The sequence below is a fragment of the Cebus imitator genome, unplaced genomic scaffold (assembly GCF_001604975.1).
Source record: "Cebus imitator isolate Cc_AM_T3 unplaced genomic scaffold, Cebus_imitator-1.0 Scaffold4, whole genome shotgun sequence".
In the NCBI taxonomy this organism is placed as follows: Eukaryota; Metazoa; Chordata; class Mammalia; order Primates; family Cebidae; genus Cebus; species Cebus imitator.
In genome coordinates this window covers 9,102,400-9,130,299 of record NW_016107319.1, presented here as the reverse complement: position 1 = coordinate 9,130,299, position 27,900 = coordinate 9,102,400, and the positions used below count along the sequence as shown (strand labels likewise).

Genomic DNA, 27,900 nt, shown 5'->3' with positions numbered 1-27,900 from the left:
TTGAGACAGAATCTTGCTCTGTTGCCAGTCTGGAGTGCAGTGGTATGATCTCAGCTCACTGCATCCTCCACCATCCAGGTTTAAGTGATTCCCCTGCCTCAGGCTCCTGAGTACCTGGGACTACAGGCATGAGCCACCACGCCCGGCTAATTGTTTGTATTTTAGTAGAGATGGGGTTTCACCATGTTGGCCAGGATGGTCTCAATCTCCTGACTTCGTGATCCACCCACCTCAGCCTCCCAAAGGGCTGGGATTTACAGGCATGAGCCACCGCACCAGGCCCTATTGAATTTTTAAAAGAAGAGATTACATTAGAAATTAGAATTAATAATTAGGCTATATCGAAACTAAATCTTTCTGAATATAGTATTTGGATAAAATACTTGATGTCCTTTTCCCATATTTTTTGACCTAATAGGAAATAATTGTGAAAACATAAATGTCATTATGCTCTTCACATTTTGATAAGTTAAAAAATCTGCAGTTGGCTGTTTTTCTCTATCATTATTTTAATAGTCACTTTCTAAGCCATTCCTATTCCTCAAATCACTTTTCTATTTTTCTTCACTTTACTGTGCACTCAAGTCATTTTTTCATCCTGGCCGGTCCTATCAGAGTCTGTCCACTGACTTCTGTCTCCTTCATCTTGACCATCTCTCCATCTTCTTTTTTTTTTTTCTTTTGGCAGGATGTACAGTGCCCAGCCAAATGTTAATCTCATTAATGGGCATTTGGTGCATGTTGGTCCCTCTTTACTATCATTTCCCAGTATGAGATTATATGTTTTCCTTTCTCTTTTTAGAACATCAGGACATCAATTTTATTCTATGTAGTTAAAAATAATAACAATTTATTATCCTGTTTTATGATGGCAAGAAAGGAATTTAATAATAAAAGCTTAAGTTATAAAGATGATGTTTGTCCCGCACTCCCCTACCTCTGAGGTCTCTCACACACAATGCTTCTCTGCACCTCTTTTACTCCCACTTTACAGATGAGGGAGCAGATGAGGAGTTGCCTAAGGCCACAGAGCTACTGTGTGAGTGAACAGAGTATCAGGTCTTGCCAACTGAATCTGACAACCTGATGCTTCCACTTCAAAATACTGCCTGAAAAAGTGTGATGGTAAATCAAACCCCACTAAATAGCTCTTCTTCATGATTCGTAAACTCTAATTTTCTCCTTGGATTAATTTAGGCAACGCTAAGACTACCTTCTGAATTCAATAGAGAGTGTTTGATTATCTATGCCAAATTCAAATCTAAAATGTTTTATCATTCTTCTAAAACACGGACGTGCGAGACATATGAAGATTTTTATCAAATTCAGTAAAATCATTTCATTTCGCCTATACCAGTAGTTCTCAATTGGTGGTGATTTTCCTCCCTAGGGGACATTTGACAATGTCTGAAGATAGTTTTGATTGTCACAATTGAGGACGAGGAGGAGCAGGGAGGGAATGCTGTTGGTATCTAGTAGGTAAAAACCAGGGAGTTTGCTGAGCATTCTGCAATGCACAGGGCAACCCTCACAAAGGAATTATCTAGCCCACAATGTCAGTAGTACTGAGATGGAAAATCATGCACTAGAATATAACTAAATACCTAGCTACGACAGTTTGATATAGCAAATAACAAAGTGTCATGCTTTGCTGTGAAAATTATGCTTATGCTTCAAACTATTCTTTTTTACTTCCAGGTGATCATTTTATACCAGACTTCCGCAATGTGATAAAACTAATTCAAATATTTCTCATTTTCTATTCTGTAACTGATTTCTTTTTCTTCACTGTTTTCCAAATCCAACTGTCTCCAAAGTTTAGTTCTTACTTCTCTTTTCTACAGTGTCTCCCTGATTGAAGTACATAGTGTCAGCTACGCAAAATCCCTGACTTACATAAATTGGGTTTTCATACACTCCAGAATCTGCACTCTTATTTATTACACATTAAACCACCTCTCATACACAGAATGCAATTGTTAATGCATCATCTGGCTGACTGCCTGCTGCTTGGTCTGAGGGAGGCAGTGGAGTGCTCCCAGCTGAAGCCTGTGGGGGCATAACTAAGGCCTAGGCAGTGATCTCTCTGGCCTCTATTTGGAAGGCCCACCGTGACATCTTCTCATCCCACACCCCCTCACAATTCCCTGGCTTCAGAAGCCAGGGAGCCTGTAACTGACCCTCACACAAGGAGCCTCCATCTTAGCAGGGTTTCCCTGGCCCAGCCCAGCTCCTCCCTTTCTAATATTTCATTTCCTTCCCCTCACACCCTTTCTCCAGCAAGTGATTATGCACAGCCAGAACGGGACCCTCAGTTGGAGCCACATGTGAAAAGGCAGACTGTGTTGTGAAGACCAAGCCCTTTCCACTACCTTGCTCCTGGCTTGGAGCTTCAAAGTCCAGGAGTGGCCACCTGTCCATCAAGACCCCAGTAGCAGGTAGAAAAGGATGACAGCTGAATCAGCTAACTCAGGAACCCCGGGGTATCTTATGTCAGATACGCAGCTGGGCTCCCACTAGCTATAAATCTTATCCAACTCCACAATTGCCTAAATCCTTTCAGAGTAATGCCTAACAAAATACAAAAATTATACAATACATATTTAGCTCTCCATCAAACTTTCAGAAATCCAACTTTAAACCTCTCTCTCAGAAACTTCCTGCATAATAGTTACTCCTGAATTTATACGTCTTGCCTTTGGCTGTCCTCCAAACCTTTGTTCCAAATATCTGATGATATCCAAATATCTGATGAGCTTTTTGCACCTGGGCTTCTTATCATCACATCAAAGCTAAATCTAAAACCAAATCTTCCTCCCTGGCTTCTCTAAATCGGCTATTGCTATGTCTACACTGCTGTAGTACTATACCTACACAGATCCAGCTGCCCTGGTTGGGCTCTGTGAGTCATTTTCTACGGTCCCCATAACTCGTTCTGAGATCTAGTCATCTACAGCCTGTTGGTTCTTCCTTCATTTTTCTTTAACCCATCTTTTCTCTTTCCACTGTCACTGTTTCATGCTTAAGCTCTTATTATTTCACGAAGCCTGTCAACATTCTCTCTGAAGAGCCCATACCTGACATGTCTTTTGATCTACAACCCTTAGCACTGTGCCTGATATATGGTTTGATTTCAAAGTAATTACATGTTGTGTAAATGAGCAAATAAGCAGTTCTCTGTACGTAATTGATTTATGCATTCCAAAACAACGATTTGTACTTATTTTCTCCTATATGTCCATTAAATGTGTGCATTACATTGATATTAATATAGCCTTAATGTGCCCAGTGTCTTGAGTGCCTACTGCATGTCAGGCTTTGTGCTAATCATTTTCATCTTCACTGTTCAGTGTCTTCCTATTCCTTTACAAACCCAACTAAGACAAAAACAAGTTCATTGCTGTGGGATTTTGTTGTTTTCATTGTTCTATCCTCAACACTTAGAAGAGGCATATAACAGGTAAGCAATAAATATTTATGCAATAATTCAATGGATGGCTTAGTTAATTGTAATATTTCATCAGTCATCCTTCAGAAACCTAGAATATAACTTAGGTTTACAAGAGAATTTTCCTAGTTGCAAACCTACCTTGCTTTTTAAGTTCTATTAAATACTATTGCTAGTTAAATGAAGAAATTTATTATGGCATAGTAATAAGCTATAGTTATATCTCTAGGAGGCCAGAGAGACAGAATGACAGGCCATGCATCTAAAAAGAATGCCAAAATCACTCTGTGGACGACCACTGGCACTAGGTACAGCTGTCCCCGGACACTAGATCTCTGCTACCAATGCCCATGAAAACCAGGAGCCTCCACCGCAACCCTCACCAAAATTGGACTCCATGCAGTTAACCTGCAGCCTCCTCGCATTGCACACTTTCAAATCAAAGTCTCAAGCTACACTGGCAGAGCCTAAGTGACGAGCTTATGCCCTAGCTGTAACTGCAAACTGATATTTTCTAATTCCTTCCTATAGGTCAATCTTGTCCAACCCATGACCTCTGGGCTACATGCAGCCCAGGATGGCTTTGAATGTGGCCGAACACAAATTTGCAAACTTTCTTAAAACAATATGAGTTTTTTTGTGTGTTTTTTTAGCTCATCAACTATCATTAGTGTAGTGTATTTTATGTGTGACCCAAGATAATTCTTCTTCTTCCAGTATGGCCTAGGGAAACCAAAAGATTGGACATACACACACCCCCACCACCCAACTCCGCTATAGGTGACGGGACTCATCAAATGCCAAATCCTCCAAATATGGACAGGGAGTTCAAAAGCTGCAGAACAGTTACAAAAGAAAATCATGTTAACTAAATGGCCCTAATAAACACTACTGGCCTCAAAAAACCAGTCCACCTTTTTAAGTACTGATTGATAGGTACTGATTGATAGGAATAAAAAGGGCATCAGAAGGAATTGGAGTCCAAGTAGATTTTGGTCATGACAGAATATTGATTAATTTTAAAATATGGACATATCTATTTTTGTGTTTGTTCTCCCTCTGCCAGAAATATTCTTCTCACAATCTCTAAGCAAATATCACCGCTTTAGAAAAGCCTTTTGTAGCCACTCTATAAAATATTTCCTTCTGTTTCTCTCAGTCATGTTTTATCCACGTATCCTGATTTTTGCATAGCACTTTTACCATCAACTATATTATACATTACTTGCTTACTGACTCACTGGAAAGTAAGCTATACAAGAACAGGAATTTTATTGACTTCACTGTTCTATCCTCAACACTTGGAAGAGTCAATAGCATATAACAGGTATTCAATAAATATTGGTGGAATGATTGAATAGATGGCTTAATTAATTGTAACTTTTCATCAATCATCCTTCAAAAATCTAGACTATAACTTAGATCTACAAGAGAATTCTAGAGTGCATGAACACATTTTTTATTATAATTGTCAAGCCCAAGAAACTGAAAGGATACTTGAAATGTTTTTAGATTATCAGGATTACTCTTTTTGTGGTAAGTGCAAGCAAGTATTTTGACAATCAGAAATCTTCCACTTTTAGATAAATATGTTTGCTAGACATGACTTGAAAATTTAGTTATATGAGATATTATTACTAATTACCTCTTTAATTCTCCACTCTTCATGGAACTAGGGTGACATTAGCAATTTCCTTTTCTCAAGTATATGATGATTCCATTGACAAAGTCATTTTGGCTAAAATCACTAGGAAAATGCTCATTCATTAATCTGGAAACCTGTAGCAATTTATGTACATAATCTGTCTTCTTTGCTTAGCATAGAGCTTAAGGAGTTCACAGGTGGGCTGAGGGGTTTCCATGAATCCCCTGGAATTATAAAATCTAGGATACTTGCATATGCATTTTAAGGGAGAAGTTTACTACCATATGCCCAAAGAAATCTGTGATACCAAAAGTTTTAGACTATTTTTGTTTAAATGACCACATGCAACTGATAAAAACACAAAATGTTGAAAGCCAAATACCAATAACGAAGTCTTATTGAACTTGTAATACCTGGTTCTTATCGGTCTTAGAAATCTCAAAGCCCTTTGCCTAGAATTAGAAAGTTAGTAGAATTATTTGATAACAGAAAACAAGAGCATTCGATGAGAATCTTAAGATATAAATTTTCATTCACAAGAGATCCTTGAAGAAGAAATATATGTTAATTTCTGTGGGCTTTGAATGAAGAATTATTTCATCCTTTTAGTTGATGGGGCTGAAAAATGTTTGAAAACTTTGTTCATAAACTTAAAATAACTTTCTAAAGCACTTAAACTTTTAAAATACTACCTTTAGGTTATTGTTTATAAGTTATTACTCTAACACTTATGATTTTACTTATACTGGGACTATACTGCAACTTACATTTTTTTCAGGTAACACTACTCAAAAAAATAATATTCTAAGATTTTTCATCTTGCTCCTGTAACATGCCATACTTGGAGGCATTGCAGGAAATCCAATGATATTCAGTAACTGATCAGTAACTGTTCTAGTAATGTATGAAATGCAATACATCTTTAAAGCAGAATTAGACAAGAACAGCTATGTTGGAAACCAGGCAAAGAAAGGCATGAGGGCTAGTTGTGAATCCATTCTGAAGTGGTCTTGTCATGCCTTAGAAACAGTGCATTTTACTAAAAATACTGTACTACAAATTTTCAAGAACATCCCATGCCCTTATAAGTCTCCTTCACTCTTCTTCCTCCAAGTCTACCTTCTTCTCCCTCCATATTAAAATGGCCCCTTCTTCTTCTTTGCAGAGAGAATTCTACCCATCTCTCCTAGTCCCGTCCTCCCAGGAAGTCTTCCTTTCTACTTATTTTGCTCCATTCATTTCTATCCATAATTATATTGGCCTTGTGTTGTAATTTAACAGTTTCATATATACATGTCTTATTTTCTGGTGGAATTAGAGAATCCTAAAGGTCAATGCCTACAGTAGGGAAATAAAAATATATAGATATTATCTCTACTACTTAGAATGACTCTTATAGAAACAATTAGCTGAGTGTGGTAACACTTGCCTATAATCCCAGTTAGGAGGCTGAGGCAGGAGAATTGCTTGAATCTGGAAGGTAGAGGTTGCAGTGAGCTGAGGCAGCACTACTGTACTCCAGCCTGGGTGATGGAGCAAGGCTCTGTCTCAATAAATAAATAATAGTACAGCATTACAATAACACAACTTTTCTAGATGTTTATTTCTGTAGTAAACTGGCAATTACAATGGTAGCTCCTTCAAGATTTAAGCATTAAGTACCAAGCCAGTCCCAGAATCAAATAATATTGTCTTTGGCACAAATTCCCATTTAATTGGAATAAAATAACATTTTTAGCAGAGAATAAGAAGTGGGTACTTGGGATCAATTTGTAAGGTGTGACCAATACACCAGGAAGCCATTTATTTCTGATTGGTTAATTTATAGAGAGAGGGAAAGAGAAAACGCCTTAATGAAAACTCTCTTCTGCTCTATCATCACCATTTTATTTTGACTTTTGATAGACAGTCTTTTTTCTGGTTCTTTGCCAATACATGTACTTACTACATTTCAGCCACTTGTATCTTTAGGCCAAAACCCCATTGAGTTGTTCCTCAGATATTTACTTCTCTATTTCTAAGGTTAATTTTATTTAGCAATATTAATGAATATAGCTTTAAAACATGTATAGATGGATTTCACCTTCTTGGATTCATCTAGAACCAGAAACAATTCCTACCAGCTTCTTTCTCCTAACATACTTGGTTTAAAGTAGGCCCCCTTTAAATGTTTTGCAACAGAATATTTCTTATTTATCCCAAACCATGTTTATCTTTCTCATTCCTCTAGAAAGTGAATTGATATGGTGCCTAACAGCAAGAATGTGCTCACAGAAAGCACTGAGTTGGCAGGTGATGTCAGGTTACAGTAACTAAGTAGCTTATGCTTAAAGAGGATGATGCTTTCATATTTCATTATCTTGCTCAAGGGCTAGGCATACAAAAATTTCAACAAAATAGTAACAATAGTGTTGTTGGGTACGGGGTGGGGGGGGCAGGAGAAATGTAGGCAGATTGCAAAGGAATATAAAATATGACAGGAAAGTACTTTAAGAAGCAAAATGTTATAATAAAAGAGGAGTTCAAAGTTCTAACATAGGCTGTTTCTATGATACTAGCCACTTTTAAAAAGACACATTAACCAGTCAATAGTGAAAGCAAAGTCAAAAGAAGCAATATAGCCTAGTGTAAATCAATTCTACACTGTTTTGAAACCCTAATGATGAGAACCCACGTTTATTGACCACCTAATTTGTGTCAGGCATTTGGTAGCATTATTTTCTTTGATTCTCACAACAATCCTATAGAGCACATAATGCTACTATATCACATTTACAGATGAAGAAACCGAAGATCCATAATTTGCTTATGATCAAATGGCTCATAAGTGGCAGACCCAGAGCCGGGGTCCATGTGACTCAATAGTCTATGCTCTTCATCACTAGACTATAAATTAGCTGTTTGGATTCTGGAAATGTTTCTATCTCTAATTGTTAAACCCTTCCCACTATGCATGTTTTGATTCAGAGAGGCTGATCTGCAATTGATTTTTCCTACTTTGCTTTTGAAGTGTTTGCGTTGCACTCATTCCTAACTCACAGGAATGGCAGCTCAGAGTGAAAGACAGAGCTCTGGACTGGCAGACTGCAAAACTGACCTCGCCACTCACCTGTGGGCACCTGGTCAAATTGGCTCCTCCTCTTGAAACTGTCCAGTTATAAATTGAGACTAATATTTGCCATACTCTGTAATGTGTTTGTAGAATAAAACACACGACAGTATATAAAAGAACTGTGAAAAAGACACAAAATGAATAAGCAAATATAAACTACTGTCATGACTCATGATTTCAAAATCTAAAGGACTACATACATGAAGAATTAAAGTGGTTTCAAACTGTAAACAATATGGTTTTTTAAAAATTTGGGGCACATTTGTCCTTTTTTAAAATTTATCAGAGTACCCACAATAGTTTCAATAATGTTATTTTTTTAAAGAGAAAGAAAATGATGGAGAGTAAACATGAAAATCAACATAGACATTTATCTCGCAGTTACACATCAGTGAGTTCATGTAAGCCCAAGTAGGATTAAATCTCAGTGTTTGTTTTCTACTGAGACTTGTTTGCCACTATGGGTCAGAACCTGCAGTACGAAGGAGGGCTGAGGACGGCTTCCTTCTTTCCATGCTCATGGTTCCTCTTGCTTACTACCAAGCCTTTGCTCTTCCAAGGTTGACTCTAGAGAGAGAAGAGATAAGGGAGGCAGAGCACAGTCTAGTACAGAAAGTATCATTGCCAAGAACACATGGATACAGGGAAGGGAACATCACACACAGAGGCCTGTTGGGGGCTGGGGGGCTAGGAGATGGGCAGCATTAGGAGAAATACCTAATGTAGATGATGGGATGATGGGGTGCAGCAGACCACCATGGCACGTGTATACCTGTGTGACAAACCTGCACATTCTGCACATATACCCCAGAACTTAAAGTATAATAAAAATAATAATAATAATTGCCATTTTGAATGGCATGAGATGGCAAAAAAAAGAAGAAAGAAAGAAAGAAGAAAGAAAGAGAGAGAGAAAGAAAGAAAGAAAGAAAGAAAGAAAGAAAGAAAGAAGAAAGAAAGAAAGAAAGAAGGAAAAAGAAAGAAAGAAAGAAAGAAAGAAGAGAAAGAAAGAAAGAAAGAAGGAAGGAAGGAAGGAAGGAAGGAAGGAAGGAGAGAGAAAGACAGAGAGAGAGAGAGAGAAAGAAAGAAAGAAATGAAGGAAGGAAGGAAGAAAAAGTATCATTGCCTTCTGATATTGGAGGCCCCTGGGCAGCAGCTCTTTAAAAAGGACCCCCTCTTTACTTGGTGCTTACGTGGGTTCCTTGAAGATTCCTGTCTTTGGAATCTCCTCATTTCTTACCACCTGTGCAACCCATGGGAATCTGGTGGTCAGCTCTCAGCTTCCTTTCTGCTGAAATCCTGTTGTCTCCTTTAACTGGTCCTATTGGACGGATGGCCAACCTTTAGTCCATATATTTGCTTTCTTTGTCCTACTCTTCACAGCTACTCAATTGCTTCCCAGTGCAGCCCTCTCTGCTCACTCCTTTCCCCTGCCAGTCTTTTTTGGAAATGAATAAGTCACATGGACTCCAACTATAGAAGATGTCAAGCTCTCCAGGATGTCCCTGAAGCCTGTAGGCTGGAGGTAGGGCTGTAGCCCCACCTCATACCCATACCCTTCTTGGTGGTAATAAAGATTTCCACCACAGCATCAACTTTTTCTAAAGACTCTCTTCACAAATTCTTGTCCACACACTGCCCCATTTTGATATGTTTGATCTGACTAAGGGGTGCCGTAACTATGGAACTGCTTAGTAAAGATTTATTTGGTAAAGTTCACGCACAGTCACTTTGGTATCTGATATGTATCATATTGCCCCATCAGTTGAAACTGAGTCCTAAAGATTTCTACTTCGACATCCTTTCCCAGATGATTATTTGCAGCAACCTCTCCCCAGATGAGGGAGACCTTCTCTTGCTACCAATGCACAAACATTATACAGCCACAACAAGTGGCTGGGTTGATCTTTCACAAAGAGGCTAGTGACTCGGTGTGGACAAGAGGGAATAAGATAGAGCCCATATATCCCTGTCTATTGTCCTCTTCATGGGTAGTTTTTAAACATTAGTGCGTACAAGTTCAATACATCATACTAGGTCATGACAGTGACAAAATAAGTAAATATAATGTCGGCATTGCCTTCAAGGGACTTCCAGACTAATATGAGATCAAATGGATGCACAAATACTACAAAAGAGTAAGTTCAAAGTGAAGAAAAAAAATGGAGAAGGCAGAGAGAGAGGAAGTGAACAAGAGAGGCAGAGAGAGACAGAGAGAGGTGTTAAGTATGAGCTGAATTTAAAACTACCAAGCTCTGGCTCTTTGGAACCCTGGTGCACAAGGCCCTTTGTGAATAGGAGGCACCTGGCTCCCTCCAGATTAAGCAGAGGGAATAGGGCTTAAGCCGATGCTCATGACATCCTCTAGAGAAACAAAGAACATTTCCTCTCTCTACCAAAAAATAAAATTAAACAAGAGTATGTTTTGAAATTCCTGGTTTCAGAAGCAAAATGTACACCTTGATCATTGACTTTTGCCTTTAAGCACTCCAGCTGACTTCTCCTTTGCCCCTATCAATTGCAGGAGGAAATAAACTAACAAATCAGTCTTTCCATCTAAACTGGGCTTGGATTTGTTTGGAGAAAGAGTACTACATCGTGGATGAAGACTCCACATTCTTAGAAGTGACCCTTATACGCAGAGGACACCTTGGAGAAACATCATTTATCAGTAAGTAACTTTGGATTGGTTGTTGGTAAAAGGTTATGGAAACATGAAATCTAGGACCAAAAATGATTATAAGAAAGTATACTGAAAGAGAATAAGTAACTGATCTGGAGAAATCTCTAAAAGAGTGTGTGTGAAATTGTACTGGGGTTTTTGTTCCATGTGAGTTATGGGGCTTAGATGTATATCAATTTTTATCATTCTTCCCGTTTTCCTCTTTCTAGCAAGTTACATCTTTCCCTCTTTTATAACTCACCAGGAAAATTAAGACACTTCAGAGCCATCCCACAATCCTCAAGTCACTCAATTTACTTCAGAGTTGTTTTAAGCATATATTTTTAGCCTCTGTTTCAGCTATTTCTTTTGAAAAATTATTTATGAGTACACGATGCACTACTGTGTTTAGTTCTAGATATTTCTTTTGATTATGTATAATTGTTTTTAACCTTGCTAGTAGGTTATAAATTCCTTGGGGACATGTACAGTGTTGAATTTCTTTATCTTCTACAAGGGCCTAGTACAAAAATATGTCCTCTTGGAGTAAACACATACATAATGCCTGCCTAGTATATCTCATTATCATTAATAATTAACAATAATTGTTCTAATAAGCCATTGAATTTTCATAACATCTTTAGCTGCCAGAACTTTCAGAAATCATTTTGCCTTTATTTACATAATCTATTAAGAAGACAGATAGGGTTATATTGTCTTCATTTTACAATTAAGCATTGAGTTTCCCTGACACACAGGACCCCACTCAGAGCCCAGGCAAAATATCAAAACTGTTGGAGAGAAGCCAGGGAAGAAATGAGCTGGAGAGAAAACAAGCAATCAAGAAAAGGCAAGCTTTCTTCAGTCTCTGCTCCAGGCCCAGGGCTCCTAAAATGGACTGTTCTCTTAGGAGAAGGGGTCAGCCAAAGAGCGCCCTGATTTCTGGGTGGCCCTCAGCCTTAGCCTGCATTCCAGGTTACTTCATCAACACATGGTGGAACTCGCTGCCAGGAACCTTCAGCTGAAATATGCTTCCCTCCTCTCGTCAAGCCCTGCTTCCACAATTCTTTATCTCAAGGCCTTCTTGTGAGTTTGGGTTAATATGTCAAGAAGTATTTTTGTATCCTGACTCAAGAAAAAAAAAGTTCATCTGCTCAGAATCATGTGAATGTTTGCCAACTAACTAAACCCTTTGGAATACCTTCTGGCCACCCTGTCTAAACTCACCCCTGCCACGCTCTATATCTGTGTCCTGCTGTATGGTTCTTCATGCACTTGCCATAATTGGCATGGATCATGTGTCTATTTGTCTCCCCAAGTAGATTTCAGCTCCATAAGGTCAGGAACTACATCTTGGGTTATGTCCAACCCTACGAACAGTATGGGGCATATGGTAGTCACCAATATTTGTTGTTAAGTAAACTACAGCCATCCTTTTTTTTCTGTAAATACTCTTTAAAATCACAATACTACTCAGCATCACAGACAGGAACCTCTAAAGCATCTCACCCAGACACTCCAGGAAGTGCTCCTGTTGCCCCTACCCCACCCCAGGCTAATAGTCGATGCACAGGATCCAGAAGAAAAAAGGAACAAAACTGTGGAGTTTGACTTCCTGCTCTGTCACTTAATCTTTTTTGTGACTTTCAAAAGAGTTCAGTTTCCTTATATGTCAATAAATTATCCACCTCACTATGTGCTTGAAGATAATCTGTAATAATGATTATAAATCAATCTAGCACGGTTCCTTGCATACCGTAGATGCTCAACAAGTGATAAATACCATTCTATAGCATTCATCAAACACAATTAAAATCACCTGTTTATCTGTTTGCCTCTTTCAAAATGGAAAATCTCTTGAGGGTAGTGGTGGCTGTGCCTAATTCTGTGTGACATCCTAAGCACATCACAAAGAGACAATGCTCACCAAATATTAAGTAAATAGCCATGTGCCTGCTTCATTCCTATAGCAGCGCCACTGAGCTCTACCTAAGCTTTGGCTGAGGACATCATTCACTCTTCTTTATATTCTCCACTTCCAACATGTGGCCAAAGGAGGCTCTTCCTAAATACTGGACCTTCACTCTCAGTCACCAAACTGATTATGCAGGTTTTCTTCAGCAATTTTGCAAGGGCAACACTAACTAGTCTACCTTTGAAATTATTTTCATTTTCTATATCTTTGGGTATCTTTTACAAGGTTTCAGATTATTTGAGAATGAGGCCAAGAAATTGCATGAGGGGCTAATAATCTTACTTTATATCAAGTTTTCACCATAGCTGGTGTCAGGTCACCATATGTGATTTCACACATCCAAACAACTGCAGAATGTAACTAACCCTTATAATGACATCTGAAATGGTGAGGCATAAGTATTGCTTTCTGGGTATGTTAAAATCAAAACCAAACAATATTAGAATGCTACTTGAACAGTTTGGGTTGAGAGGAAGATCTGTTTAGTCTTGATGGGGGATGGGGTGATACCTTTCACCATTGTATCTCACATTGGGTATTTTAACACTATTTTGCTGTTGTTGTTTAGTCTCTTCAGTAAGTTGCTAATTACTGTTTCTTAACAGAGCTCAAATCTCTTGTCTCTCTCCATTTTCTCCAACATTGCATTAATTGCCTGAAAAATTACTAAGAATTCTCTTACAATCAAAAAATCACTAAACATATGAGGAAACAAGCCACCACAAATAAGAATCTGCATGAGAAAACAACTTTCAGGCTCATTCTTCCAAAGGCTGTAGGAATTGAAATTATCAGATACAAAATGGTCACTCAAACATTTTTATTGAATACCTACTACATGCCAAACACTGTCCTAATTCCCAGGAATTCATCAGTGAACACCATGGCCAAAGATGTCTACCTCCATAGAGCTCGTATTCTAGTATCTTTCTCTTAAGACTGTGAACTTTCTGGGGATTGGGACAATTTATTATTCATCTCTGAATCCCCAGCATCTGGTAGAGTTTGGCACGTCAGAGGATCTCAGTAAACGTTGCTAGAATAAATAAGTTAAATAAGACTGTTCTTTGTTCTCTTCTTTCTGTCAATCCCCTTTCTGTGGGAATTCACTCAAGGTGGTGGCAAAAATATTAAGGGAAAAATATTAGAGAAAGTTATAGAATGTAGTCTAAAACCCTTTTGGAAGGCCTAAAGGTTTTTTCTATAGTTCTTGGCTGAAGGTAGAACTACTGTATGTAATTGATGTGCTTATTTAAAATTAAAGAGATGTATACTAATCCCCCACCTCCCACTTTAGGGAATGTTCTTCTACATCTGTTTGCAGGTGCCAGAGAGATTAAGGTGCTAATACAAAGGAATATGAGTAGTTTACCTAGCTAGCTTGTTTACTCATGTGGCCTTAAAGCTAACCTTTGAGCCAGGTGGCTGTCTCGAAAGGAAATTGACCAAGGAAATTACCTACTAATATTGCTTGCTTTAAGCATCAGAACCTGTCCTTTAATCAGCCTCTAGTGGTGTTGACTCAAGCCTTTGTCAATTAAACTTTACTAAATAAATGCGAGTCTCACTAGCTGGGGAGGGCTGGCAGCTGCAGCTGTTTACACAACCCTCCAAGGAGTCTGTAAGCAGCCACAGAGCCTCAACTGAACTAGCAAATCATAATATCTGTGTGACAGTGTACTTTATTCATCTGTCATTGAGTCAAAGTCTGCAGGACAGACCCCCACATGTGGTGACACCAACACCCTTCCATGTTTTCTTCTCAATTCTATTCAATTCTGCTTACTTACACTCTCTTAGTCAAGAAGGATCATTTACAAAAAGCAATTTCTATGGTATCTACTTTTGTTAATAATAGAAACCACTTTGAAAGGAGAACATGCCTTCAGTCACTTTGACTATGTTTATAGTTTTCTGATTTTTATTCAGGCATTGGTACCAAAGATGAAACTGCAAAAAAAGATAAAGATTTTAAATGGAAGAGCAATAAACAGGTCCAATTCAATCCTGGACAGACTACAGCCACATTGAGAGTGAGAATTATACCTGACAATGAATATGAGACTTCAGAGACCTTCCACATCATTCTATCAGAACCTCTCATGGCTGCACTGGCATTTCCGGAAATGGCAACAGTTGAAATTGTAGACCCTGGAGATGGTATGTGACATTGATTGATTTGCTTTATTAACCAGTACAGGTTCGTGACTCCATTTCCAGCATTCATACTTCCCTCAGGCTCTGTAAGCCACTAGATGCGTTCATATCCATTTAGGATTTAAAGTAAAGTAAATCACTTTATAGACAGTAATTTTTCATTTGCTCTCACAATTTTTGAAAAAGAATATAGGAGATTAAATAGGATCTTTACCAGCATTTCTGTAATATACATATACAAGTCCTTACTGCATGCTTTCTGCACACCATAGGTATGAAGCACCTCTGCTCCTAGATGGCTAATTCTCAGGACTCATTCCAGGGCCCCCATCTTTTCACAGCCAGATCAAGTGGGGACTTAGAAATCCATTGCCCTAGATGTGGCTCCTGGGTAGCAGCCAACTCATTCGTTTTAACATGTGTTCCCTGAAGTTTTGTTATTATTGTACATCATATCCTTGAATTCATTGGTTCATTTTATGCATTCATTCTTTCAGCAAATATCTCCCCAGATAAATTAGAAGGAAAAGAAATCTGAGCAGTAATCATGCTTTGCTGTCCCTTTTTTGGAAGTAGAAGAATATTCCCTAAAGGGAGCAGGGGATTCGTATTCATCACTGAATTGTAATTAACCACATTGATTCTACACAGTAGTTAAAAGAGGTCATGTATCACCTGGAAGTGCATAGCTTACAACCCAGGAGCAGGACTTAAGCTCCACAAGGCTCGATGAGGAATCCCCTGCATTAGCATGTTCTGAACTGCATACAAGAACATTAGTGTAATAGACATCCACAGGGGATGGAAAGCTTTTCATCGTCAAACAAGTCTAGGAACCATTTTGAACTTCATCCCTCTTTTGAGGCATCATAATTCATGTTAGCATATTAAGGATTCTGAGAAACTCTCCTTTAAAGAAACACATTTAATTGTGTTTAATTTTTCCAAACTGGACTATGGATATTTTTCTTTTTTTTTTTTTTTCGTCATCTTCAAGGAATGTCTTTTAAAATCTCTGAGTTTTGGTTTTGTTACAACATAATTTGAGGAGTACTATTCTATATGCTCTGCTCTTTAGCAGATACAAAAGAAGTAGAAAACACTGCCCCACAACTGGTCTAATGAATCAGATATTAGACCAGTTTTGTTGAACACAACACTTTGATACATGAATCAGTTATGAAGTAAATGTAAGACACATGTGGAAAGGAGAAGAACATAGACAGATCATCATGGTCCCAAGTAATTAAGGCTCATGAAAGAAGCAGAGTTTGAGCTGAATCTTGAAAAATAAATGGGATTTTTATTAGAAGAGCATATAGAAACAGGCTTTCCAGATTTGAAAAAAATAGAGGACATGACTGAATAACTTAGTCCTATTGTATCAATTTTTTCACACAACATTGATAACTTTAATTTACTTTTAGCTTCTTCCATGATGCCAACGTTTTGAATAGAAAGATGTGAAGATAGCAGACTACCACACGGGTAAAATGGAGGAAAGAAAATTATCACTGGTCTTTTCTGCCTGTGACTCAGGGCCAGTGTTTTCCTGGAGGTTGATGCTTGTATCTGTTGAAGCTAATGTAGGCAGGAAAGTAAATAAGAAAAAAATTAATATGTAATAGCTAGATAATTTAACATTGAATTCTGAATTATCATTTAGTAATAGTTCCAAAAGAGAAAAAAAGGAAGATGATTGCCAGCCGAGTGCAGTGGCTGACACCTGTAATCCCAGCATTTTGGGAGGCCAAGGCAGGTAGATCACTAGAGTCCAGGAGTTCAAGACCAGTCTGGTCAACATAGCGAAACCCCATCTCAACTAAAAATACAAAATTTAGCTATGCATGGTAGCACACACCTGTAATCCCAGCTATTCGGGAGGTTGGAGCATGAGAATCGCTAGAACCCAGGAGGCAAAGGTGACAGTGAGCCGAGATCGTGACATACTGCTCCAGCTGGGTGACAGAGTAAGACCTTGTCTCAAAAAAAAAAAAAAAGATGGTTGCCTACAATCTTTTCCCTTTTTGCTTTCATCACTAAGAGGAAGAATCTAGGTGCATATATAACATGAGGAAAAGAACTAAGGAAATTAAATGTGGTTTCATAGATAGTTACTGCAGTTCTCCACTTCATGCTATGCATTGGAACAGCCTCCTTTTAAACTTTATTTGTAAATAAGCACCTATATTTTAATTGCACAAGGCATGCTTAATAAAATGCCTTGGAAAACATCTAAAATCTCTTACCCACCGCCCCAAAAAATAGTACACAATATACCATCAACAAGACATGACCAATATTCATATCAATATTTCAATGAATGTTTTGATGATGTCTAGGTATATGCACACACATACACACACACACACAAACGTGTATGCACATATTCACAACTCAGTAAATTTCAGCAGTAATATTATCTTTAAAATTGAGGGAAGGACCTGTAGCTTATTTTTCTCAGCATATTAAATGACCAGCGCAGTGTCTTACACACAGTGTCTGTTCAGTAAATGTTAAATAAGTTGTTTGTGGAATGAAGCAAGAAAAGTTTTCCTCATTAATGAATTAGAGTACTTGATTGTTAAAATATTAAAAATAAACAGTAAAAGTAAAGCAAGGACAGAAATACGTGATCTCCATTTAGAAGACTTAAAATTTACCTCAGAAGAAAAAAAAAGACATGGAATTGCTGCAACATTTTTGTTTTCTATTTTAATTCTGTCTATCCTTTTTAACCTTTCAAAAGAAATCTCCTAAATCCAATTCCACTGCCTCTCTGGCTCCACTCAATAATAAATAATGTTTCCCATTCTCACCATATTTAATACAGTCAATCATGTTATAAAATATAAGGGTCAAAGACTTTGTACATTTCTGCTCAGGTGTGTTCAAATATCACCGATCAAATCTAAATCTTGGTGAAAAGTCTTCTGCTGTCTTTTCTAGAATCAACAGTTTATATTCCAGAGGCGGAATACAAAATAGAAGAGGACATTGGGGAACTTTTGATTCCAGTAAGACGATCTGGAGATGCAAGCCAGGAACTAATGGTCATTTGCTCCACATGTCAAGGTATGAGGCTCTGTGTGGTCCTGTTTGCAGGAATAAGATGATGAGAACAGGATTGTGGTAATTCTGGGAGTAGCACAGGGGGTGAGCAAAGCAGAGTTAAGGTGCTGGACCCCTGGGCCCCTTATCATGCACACCCTGCTGAAAACCCCCTTTGCTGCTACTCTGAGCTAGTCTCCTCAACCAGGGATAACACTTTATTCAAAATTGAGATTAAAATATCTATTTTGACTACCCCAGGATGGGGTTAGTGAAATGAGACATTCATAAGCGTCAGATGAGACATTTTACGTCCAAATGGTTTATGTGTGCTGGTCAAAAATGTATAAATTCAAGATTCTTATTTTTAATAGTCAGCATTGCCTCTGGGTAATATTGTAAAATAATCTGTGTATACTACTCAGTTTCTCTTCTCCTTTCACCCCATCTCACAAGCACACATGCCCCCCAACCATGAGCTCAGGCATCTTTGCACACAAAACAAGGTTCCATTCTTTTTGACCACTTCTATACTGTCAAATTTAGCTGTCTCATGTCTCATCCCTGCAGGATCAGATTCTCTAACATCTCATTAGTAACTATGTAGAAAATGAAAATCGCAGAAATAAATGAAGACCACCCAAATGACACCAAGAAAAGGCTGTTTATTTGGAGCTTGCTGTAGCATGCGAGTCAGCCACCATCACTTGCACGTGACAGGCTCACTGGCAGGCAGAAGCATGACAAAACTTTAGAGTGGAAAAAGGAAAGGTATCAGGTATGCCCTGATTGGAAGCTGTTGGCCTGGGAATATGGAGACCCGCTTAGTAGAAGCAGGCATCCAATCTGATTGGTTAGGAGAGCATATTTGGCTCTCTCTGGTTGGTCCTAAATTCAAAGTGGGAGCAGAAATTAGAGAAGCTGGCAGTTATCGAGTAAGTCTTGACCATTTGATTACTGTTTGCTACAGAGGTGGTGGCTTGGCTTCCTGGACTAATTGCTGCAGCTTGTGGGTCACAGTTCTCTTTTTATATGTTGTATGGCCATTGTCCATCTCTATATTCAGTCTCTCAAAATCAGTGCTCCTGCTTGTTGGTACGTCAGTGAGGGAAAATCTATTCCTCCAGCTTTTCTTTCTCTCCCAAACAATTTTTTTTAACATTATACCCCCACTACATTGTCTGTGAACACTGATGATGGACTAATCATTTAGCAAGGGCAGGCAGTACCTTGGCAGATGAAAACTTTAATGGTAGGGCCTTAAGATCCCCAGCAAAACACAGCATAAAACTAGTTGCCTCCTTCACTTACCTGTAGCCCTGTTTAGTATTTGTGAATTATTAGTAACATACAAAGCATGAGTCTGTTTTCCATCGCACTGTGTATGTAGCTCCTACCTACATACACATGTAGATATGCTGTCTATCCTTTTTAACCTTTCAAAAGAGTTCTCCCAAACCCAATTCCACTGCCTCTCTTGCTCCATTCAATAATAAATAATGTTTCCCATTTTCACCATATTTAATACAGTTATGTTAGAAAATATAAGGGTCAAAGGCTTTGTACTTTCTGCCCAGGTGTGTTCAAATATCATGGATCAAATCTAAATCTTGGTGAAAAGTCTTCTGCTGTCTTTTCTAGAATCAACAGTTTATATTCCAGAGAGTTAACAGTTTATATTCCAGAGAATTAACAGTTTATATTTGACAGGTTAAAAAGGATAGACACATACTCCTGTGTTCATTTTATTTATATAAATAAGTAATTGTTAAACATTTACCTTAACACAACTTCCAGAGATGTTTAAGTAACAAAATTGAACTTTCATCCTCTGAGATATTTACGTATACATGGGGAGTAGGTAAGAACAAATACCACAATGGCACACAATATGAATATAAGAAGATTTACAACTTTCACTCTTGTAATTCTGTTACTGGCCAGGTTCATTCTGCTTGTGCACAGCAAGCCAATCACTGTGGTGACAGGTTTTGCAAAAGAGAAAAGATTTTCTTCACAAGGCCACCATACAAAGATACAAGAGAACAAATCAAAATTCATCTCTTTGAAAAGAGGGTTTGGGGGTACTTATGAAATAGAAAGCAGAGTCGTCCAAAGCATGGGGAAGGGTAATTGGCAAGTAGGGAAGGTGAGGTAAACAGGGTTTCTGTGCAAACTTAATTAAGCTACATGGTTCTTCATAGGACATGTATGCACAAAATGACAGTGTTAGCACAATCTGAGGTTGGAGCCTTTGGCCTTCTGACATCAAAAGGTCGCTTGAGCAGGTCCAGTTGAAGGGTCAGTGGTCTCAACCAGCTTGAACTAGATGACAGCTGTCCCCTCCTTCCTGAAAAACAACTTTATGCAACATTACCATAGTGCCCCACAGAGATGTTATCTATAAGGAAGCTAGTGGGAGTTTAGTTATGTATTGTTTGGCTAAGCAATCTGCTAGTGGGAGTTTTTTGTTGTTTTCTTGGTAGGTTGGGAGAGGATTTTAAGACAGGGTCTCACTCTGTCACCCAGGCTGTAGTTCAGTGACTCCATCACAGCTCACTGCAGGCTCAAACTCCTGGTCTGAGCCTGAGGCCATCCTTCCACCTCACCCTCTGGAGTAGCTGCGACTACAGGCACCAACCTATGTAGGGCTAATTTTTTAAATTTTTTGTAGAGCTGGAGTTGTCGCTATGTTGCCCAGGCTTGTCTTAAACTCCTGGCCTCAAGCAATTCTCCTGCCTTGGCTTCCCAAAGTGCTGGGATTACAGGTGTGTGCCACCATACCTGGCTGCTAAGTGGGAGTTTTAAGATCAACCATAAGTAAGCTGTTAAAAGCAAGCAAGGCAGGTTAAGTTTGGCAAACTTAATCAACTTAGCCCTCAGTTTCAGTTCCACCAAGAGGTATGCAAGAGTCAAGATGCCATGCATGCACTGTATACCATGCATACAGTGGCTTAGTGTTCCAGGAAGAGCCCCTAACTCTGTTATATCTTTTTCTTTTTATTTTCTTTTTTACCACAAACATGAAAATACTTTCTTATGTGGGGTTCCGGGGGTCAAGGCTCAGGTGCCAAGCAGTGTGAGTTATGCACCAGCTATGCAGGGAGTTTTCCAGGCATGTCAGCTTTCACATCTGCAAATCGCATGGGAAGTTGGATTCCATAGGGAATCCTATAAGAAGCTAAATTTAGGTGTAGCCTTCCCACTTAGGGAAACAGCACCCCCCCATCCTCGCTGACTCCCGGCCAGACATTCTGAGTCTCCCTATTCATTTGGATGGTCCTTCTGCAGCATTCCTCTTTCCAAGGGATGAACAGACCCTCAGTGAATCCTTCCAGCTTAGCAATTACATGTGATCTACTCAACTGAGCTGTTTACCATCTCATCTCTTTCATTCACATCTGAGAGACCTTAGCACCATTGTCTGCTGAACACTTTGGCTGTAGACAGAAAATATGCCACTAATACCAGAAGAAGCCCAGCTCGAATCCCAGAGCAAAGCACGAGTACCCTTCCTACAATAGCTGGTCTGTCCAGCCTTAACCATACCGCCTAGCTCCCACGCGCTTACCATTATTATAAGACCCAAACTAGAGCCCCAGGCACATCCTTTCAGTGATCAGCTAGCTAAGGAGAAAGACTCCAAGGAGTACGTCACCTAGCTTGTTTTTTCTCCCCTTCACTTTTTACTTCCCAAATGGAGTAAAACTAGCTTAAATGCAAGAGTTGCTAACATTATATGGAACTGGCTGTATCTGGTGCTTTCAAGAGGAAATCTTAGTTAAAGAACAGACAATAGGGCTATCTATCTCTGGACATACAGTCAAACACAACAAACATGAAGATCTTGAAGACACATTGCAAAAGTTTGTCCTTGCAGTTGGTTTTAAATATCTTAAGATAAATTATCTGTTGAAGCAGCAGCTTCTCCACTCCTTCTGGAATCTCTCCCTGGTTCAGCCCGCCTGCCTCCAGTCCTGCCTCCACCATGTCCATCAGGGTGACCCAGAAGTCCTACAGGGTGTCCACCTCTGGCCCCGGGGCCTTCAGCAGACGCTCCTTCACGAGTGGGCCCAGTGCCCACTCGAGCTCCTCGAACTTCTCCCCAGTGAGCAGCACTGGCTTCCGCGGTGGCCTGGGTGCAGGCTATGCAAGGGCCAGAGGCATAGGCATGGGAGGCATCACCGCCGTCACCATCAACCAGAGCCTGCTGAACCCCATTAAGCTGGACGTGGACCCCAACATCCAGGCCATGCGTACCCAGAAGAAGGAGCAGATCAAGACCCTCAACAACAAGTTTGCTTCCTTCATTGACAAGGTGCGGTTCCTGGAGCAGCAGAACACGATGCTGGAGACCAAGTGGAGCCTCCTGCAGCAGCAGAAAACGTCTCAGAGCAACATGGACAACATGTTTGAGAGCTACATCAACAACCTGAGGTGGCAGCTAGAGACTCTGGGCCAGGAGAAGCTGAAGCTGGAGGCAGAGCTTGGCAACATGCAGGGGCTGGTGGAGGACTTCCAGAACAAGTATGAGGAAGAGATCAATAAGCGTACAGAGATGGAGAATGAATTTGTCCTCATCAAGAAGGATGTGGATGAAGCTTACATGAACAAGGTAGAGCTGGAGTCTCGCCTGGAAGGACGCACTGAGGAGATCAACTTCCTCAGGCAGCTGTATGAAGAGGAGATCCGGGAGCTGCAGTCTCAGATCTCAGACACGTCTGTGGTGCTGTCCATGGACAACAGCCGCTCCCTGGACATGGATAGCATCATCGCTGAGGTCAAGACACAGTATGAGGAGATCACCAACTGCAGCCGGGCTGAGGCGGAGAGCATACACCAGATCAAGTATGAGGAGCTGCGGATGCTGGCTGGGAAGCACGGGGATGACCTGCGGCTACGAAGACTGAGATCTCCGAGATGAACCGGAACATCAGCCGGCTCCAGGCCGAGATGGAGGGCCTCAAAGGCCAGAGGGCTTCCCTGGAGGCTGCCATTTCAGATGCTGAGCATCGCGGGGAGCAGGCACTCAAGGATGCTCGTGCCAAGCAGCAGCAGCTGGAGGAAGCCCTGCAGAAGGCCAAGCAGGACATGGCACGGCAGCTGCGTGACTACCAGGAGCTGATGAATGTCAAACTGGCCCTGGACATTGAGATCGCCACCTACCGCAAGCTACTGGAGGGCGAGGAGAGCCGGCTGGAGTCTGGGATGCAGAACATGAGTATCCACACGAAGACCACCAGCGGCTGTGCAGGTGGTCTGAGCTCTGCCTGTGGGGGCCTCACAAGCCCCGGCCTCAGCTACTGCCTGGGCTCCAGCTTTGGCTCTGACGGGGGCTCCAGCATCGTCAGCCGCACCAGCTCCACCAAGGCTGTGGTTGTGAAGAAGATTGAGACCCGCGATGGGAGGCTGGTGTCCGAGTCCTCTGAGGTCCTGCCCAAGTGAACAGCTGCAACAGCCCCTCCCAGCCTGCCCCTCCTGAGGCTGCCCCAGAGCCCGGGAGGGAGGCCGCTGTGCAGGGGAGCACAGGAAACAGGAGGCCCACCCGACGCTCAGACCTAGCCCTCAGCCCACCCGCCGGGAGTTTACTGCCTGGGGACCCCCCTTGCCCATGCCTCCAGCTGAAAAACAATTCAATTGCTTTTTTTTTGGTCCAAAATAAAATCTCAGCTAGCTCGGAATAAATAAATAAATAATCTGTTTACTGCCAAATCCTCCGTCTTCCAGGGCAGCAGAGAATTTATTCTTGTTTCTCTTTTCAACCTTGACACCATTAATGTCATGAATAACTATTTACTGTAGGGACTGTCCTGTGTAATGGAGTAAAACTGTCCTTTGTAATGGAGTAAAACTAGCTTAAACACAAGAGTTGCTAACATTATATGGAGCTGGCTATATCTGGTACTTTCAAGAGGAAATCTTAAAGAAGAGCATGTTAAGCAGCATCCCTGGCCTCTATATACTCGATGCAAGTAGAATCTCCCCCCCCAGCTGTGACCCCCAAAAATGTCACCAGACATTGCCAAGTCTCCCCTAGCAGGTAAAATCAGCCCAACTAAAAATTATTGCTCTATAATGAAATGCTTTAAGCTCAAGGGTTATTTAAGTAAAGACTTGCAAATTAGACATTTCTTGGCCCTATTTCATACTTAAGAAGAATCTCATCTATCTTTTTCTTCTCATTAGTCACTCTTTTGTTAGAAAACTGCTCTTAGTGAAAGGAACAGCCAATGAAGAACAAACCACAGAACCTAAAATCAAATGAGTAGGAACAGTATTGAATCATCCTGTGGTTTTTGGTCAGAAACAAGTCAAATATGTTGAGGTTTTTAACGATCTACTCTATCCAGTTAAAAAGAACTGCCTAGAAACCACAAGCCATGGACCCAGCCCCACTTATTGATTGGACTTCTTCTCTGGGTCACCTCCTAAGAAGGAGGTAGAAAGCAGATAATTTTGAGAGGATTCCAAGCATAACCAGGTGAAAGATTTTCTTCTTTCTTTCCTTTTAAAACAGATTCTCTGTGTTAGTTTATTTAGCTGTAGATGTGTGCATAGGTTATAGAAGTTATACTTTCCATCTCAGACAGTTTGGGGGGATTATCATTTTCTGTTCCTGAAGTACAAATCACACGGTTGAAAAATCCCCTTACTGCAGGTTTTCTGGGGGTAAACTCTCATTGTTTTCTGTTTATCAGAATATGTCTTTATTTCAACTCCTGTCTTGAAATTCTAGATTGACAGTAATACTCTCCCAGCATTTTAAAGTTATTATTCGACTGTATTCTGGCTTCCATTGTTGTTAAGAAGTTTGCTTTTCTTCTAAAAGTTGTCTTTGTAGAGATGTCTTTTCTACACATCTAAAATCTTATACGTATTTGATCTGAATCTGTGAAAGATCTGAGGGCTCCACTTGAAAATGTTTTCCTCCAAAAAGGTTTCCTTTGCTTATTCTAGGATTCAGAGGGTACTACTGATGCAGACACACTCCTGCTGCCCTGTATCCTCAGGTGTAACCACAGTTTCTTGGTCAGCTCTGTGAGGTGCCCTATGCCCAAGGCCTATCTCCACCTGCAATGGTGATAGTGCACCTGCTCTTTTGGGGATATCACCTACTGAATGGGAATCCCTTCTATGGATTTCAGGTTGAGGGAGGGTTTTTATGGTTTGTTTTAGGTTTTTTTAATTTCAATTTTGTTTTGTTTGGGGGGGGTTATTTGACATTTGACAATATTCCCTATAACATATAAAAACAGAAAAGACAGAATCATTATTTTTTCTAGTTCTTTTTTAATGTGAGGGCATCCCAGAGTACCTGACTGGCCAGTCTGCTGGAAACAAAAGTCCCAAAATCCCCTCTAGGTAGAAGCTCTCATGCTGCTCCAGCCCAGCCTTTCCTACCCTCCTCTTCTCTCCTCTGGTTCCCCCACCTCCCTTCAGTCATCAGCCCTGCTGGGGCATGAAGTGACTTGTACCTGGGGCTCCAAAAGCCTCCTGCTCCAACCAGGTTTCAGCTGCTGCCCTTTATAGGGGTTGATTGCTTGTCTTGCTGCCCTATTAAAATCTATATATTAAAGGAAAATCATGTGTTTAAAAGAATTTATAATCAAATAACTAAAGACAATGAGAGAAAGTGAAAAGTGCTTTAGGCGTATTCTCAGGAGATGGGTCTTTGATTCCTTAGATAACACGGGGCATTCTCTGCCTCGGTTTTCTTATTGATAAAAATGTCCTGGCTACCTCATAACCAAACAACATAATACAATGGTTTAATTACCTTTGAGTGTAGTTCCTTAATAGGACTTTCTCCCTGATTTTAACATTTATGATTTTTGTAATGCAAATGTAACATATAGTCACAGAAACTGAGCTGTAAATACTCTTTGGTAAATAAATCATCAATTTAAAAAATAATCTGACAAATTCTCAGGCTGCCAGTGAGATAAGGGAGGCCTGGGCAGGGGAAATCGATGCCATCATCATCACAGATAAAGTGGTATGCTGGATCCAGCTAGTAACTGCTCCTAAAAGCTGATTCTGTGCACCTCTTCCCTACTCTGTGCTCAGTGACTTCACATTGTTAGTTGAAGTTGGCTATGGTGGAAATATTAATACAACAAAAGTCAGCAAAGTTTGCAAATCAGCTTTGTGTGCCTTGTTTGGAGAGCAGCTTGGAAAACACTGTTTGGCACATCACCATGCTAAGGGAGGGAACTCCTAGGTTAATATGAAATGAATCTTTGGTTTTAACCTTAATTTTGGAGAACTAAACCCACACCCATTAAAACTATAATACATCGTGCCTCATAATCTACCCCTGCAAACAATGAATCTTCTTTAATGTTTCTCACAAAGATGCTATGCACTACCACTGGTCAAGCCACTCAAACAAGCTTTGAGGCCCAATTACTAAAGTGTCTTTGATACCAACCTGGAAATCATACACTTATACTCCTTGAAGCCTCTCCACTGTTAAATATGGGATATGTACAGACCATCACCAGGGACCATATCTTTTGTCTCAGAATATATTTGATGTTTTCAGAACAGAATTTTCTCTTTAAGTTCTGAGAATTCTTAACTTGCTGCAGATAAAATACTATTTGTTTGTTTTTTATGTAAGTGAATGTCAGTATTCACGTTCTTAGCTATTGAGTATAACTAATCAAAGAGTTTCCCAAAGTAAAATTTCTAGAATCCTAAAAGGAATATTCCATTTAGATCAACTGAATTTTTTCATTAAGTACAATTTACATAGACAACGTTTTTCATCAACTTTTGTTTAAAAATCTTGCTAAAACATATTGTCTTGATTTCTGCTTTAAAAGAGTTCAATAGTCAAATGATTTTCAAGAAGTATTATATTTCAGTCTTTCATTTAACCCAGAAATCAACCTTCTTAAAGGTCATATCTATGTCAACCAGTGGATTGGTCAAATACTAACAAAAAAAAAAAAAAAAAAATTAAACAGAAAAGAAAAATCTCAACTGCTTTTGTTTCATGAACTATAAATAAATCATTATTTGAATATTCATTAGGTGATATATATTGAGAAAGAGGTTTAATACAGATAGTTATATTTAGTGAAGACAGTATTAGATACTTACTATGTGAGTCTAGGGTGTATAGTATCTGCTTTTGGCATTTATCCTGAGGAGTTAACATGCAGTTTCTGACAAGGTTCTTCGTTATATCACTGTCATACCAACGTACTGCACCCTTGATGGCTAGGCAAAATTGAGAATTGTGTTCTCCAAGGTATAGTTCTGTTTAAACATCTGGCTCTTTAAAAGGCATTCCAAAAGGTGTTTGCTATTTAATCAGATTGTTGTAAGAGCTTAAGACCATTTTCCCTATGTCCATGCGCCCTGGAACACAGAAGGTCTCTCTGACAGTGTTTCGTCTCATCCTGAGAGCCTTTCTATATTCTAGCCCCTCACCTCTTTCCCTATTTAACTGGAGAGTGCCTGTCTTAGGCATTCAGTGATAGAACTATGTCTCACATCTCGAGAACCAGCCTATCCTGGTTGACTTGAGCACGGAAACTCTTTCAAGCATATGTTTCCCCAGAGAAGGAATCTCATGAAATAATAAGGTTTCAAAGCATAGACCTCCATGAAAACTCAGCTAGCTTCCCCACCAGGTGATAGTCCCCCTTGTGCTTCTCCATTTTGATCAGTTTCTGCCCTCTGCCCTAGCAAACACATTTTATTTTCATCAACTCTCCAGCTCTAACAATTTTTATGTTTCCAGAATAGCAAAACAGTTGATTTGTTACTTCCGAATAATTCTAAAATTTTTGTTGTTTCAAAAAAAAACCATTCTGAAACACTTTAGAGTCAGTGCCCT

General features: G+C 39.8%; 1 protein-coding gene, 1 long non-coding RNA gene and 1 pseudogene across 3 annotated transcripts in view; 2 read left to right on the top strand and 1 right to left on the bottom strand.

The window, feature by feature from the left end:
* FREM3 (FRAS1 related extracellular matrix 3) overlaps positions 1 to 27,900 on the top strand; it is a 98,646-nt gene that overhangs the window by 53,511 nt on the left and 17,235 nt on the right. For both annotated transcript variants that reach the window (XM_037740514.1, XM_017534521.2), the window contains exons 3-5: positions 10,730 to 10,876; positions 14,772 to 15,002; positions 17,949 to 18,074. In XM_037740514.1, coding sequence (XP_037596442.1) covers positions 10,730 to 10,876; positions 14,772 to 15,002; positions 17,949 to 18,074 — 504 coding nt within the window. The remainder of the gene's footprint in view (positions 1 to 10,729; positions 10,877 to 14,771; positions 15,003 to 17,948; positions 18,075 to 27,900) is intronic.
* LOC119472079 lies at positions 9,475 to 23,726 on the bottom strand. The gene is made up of 3 exons (XR_005201191.1): positions 23,596 to 23,726; positions 11,629 to 11,632; positions 9,475 to 9,485 (listed from the first exon to the last, which is right to left on the bottom strand). It is a non-coding gene; the product is annotated as an uncharacterized LOC119472079 (long non-coding RNA).
* Positions 21,984 to 23,583, top strand: LOC108308642 (annotated as a pseudogene).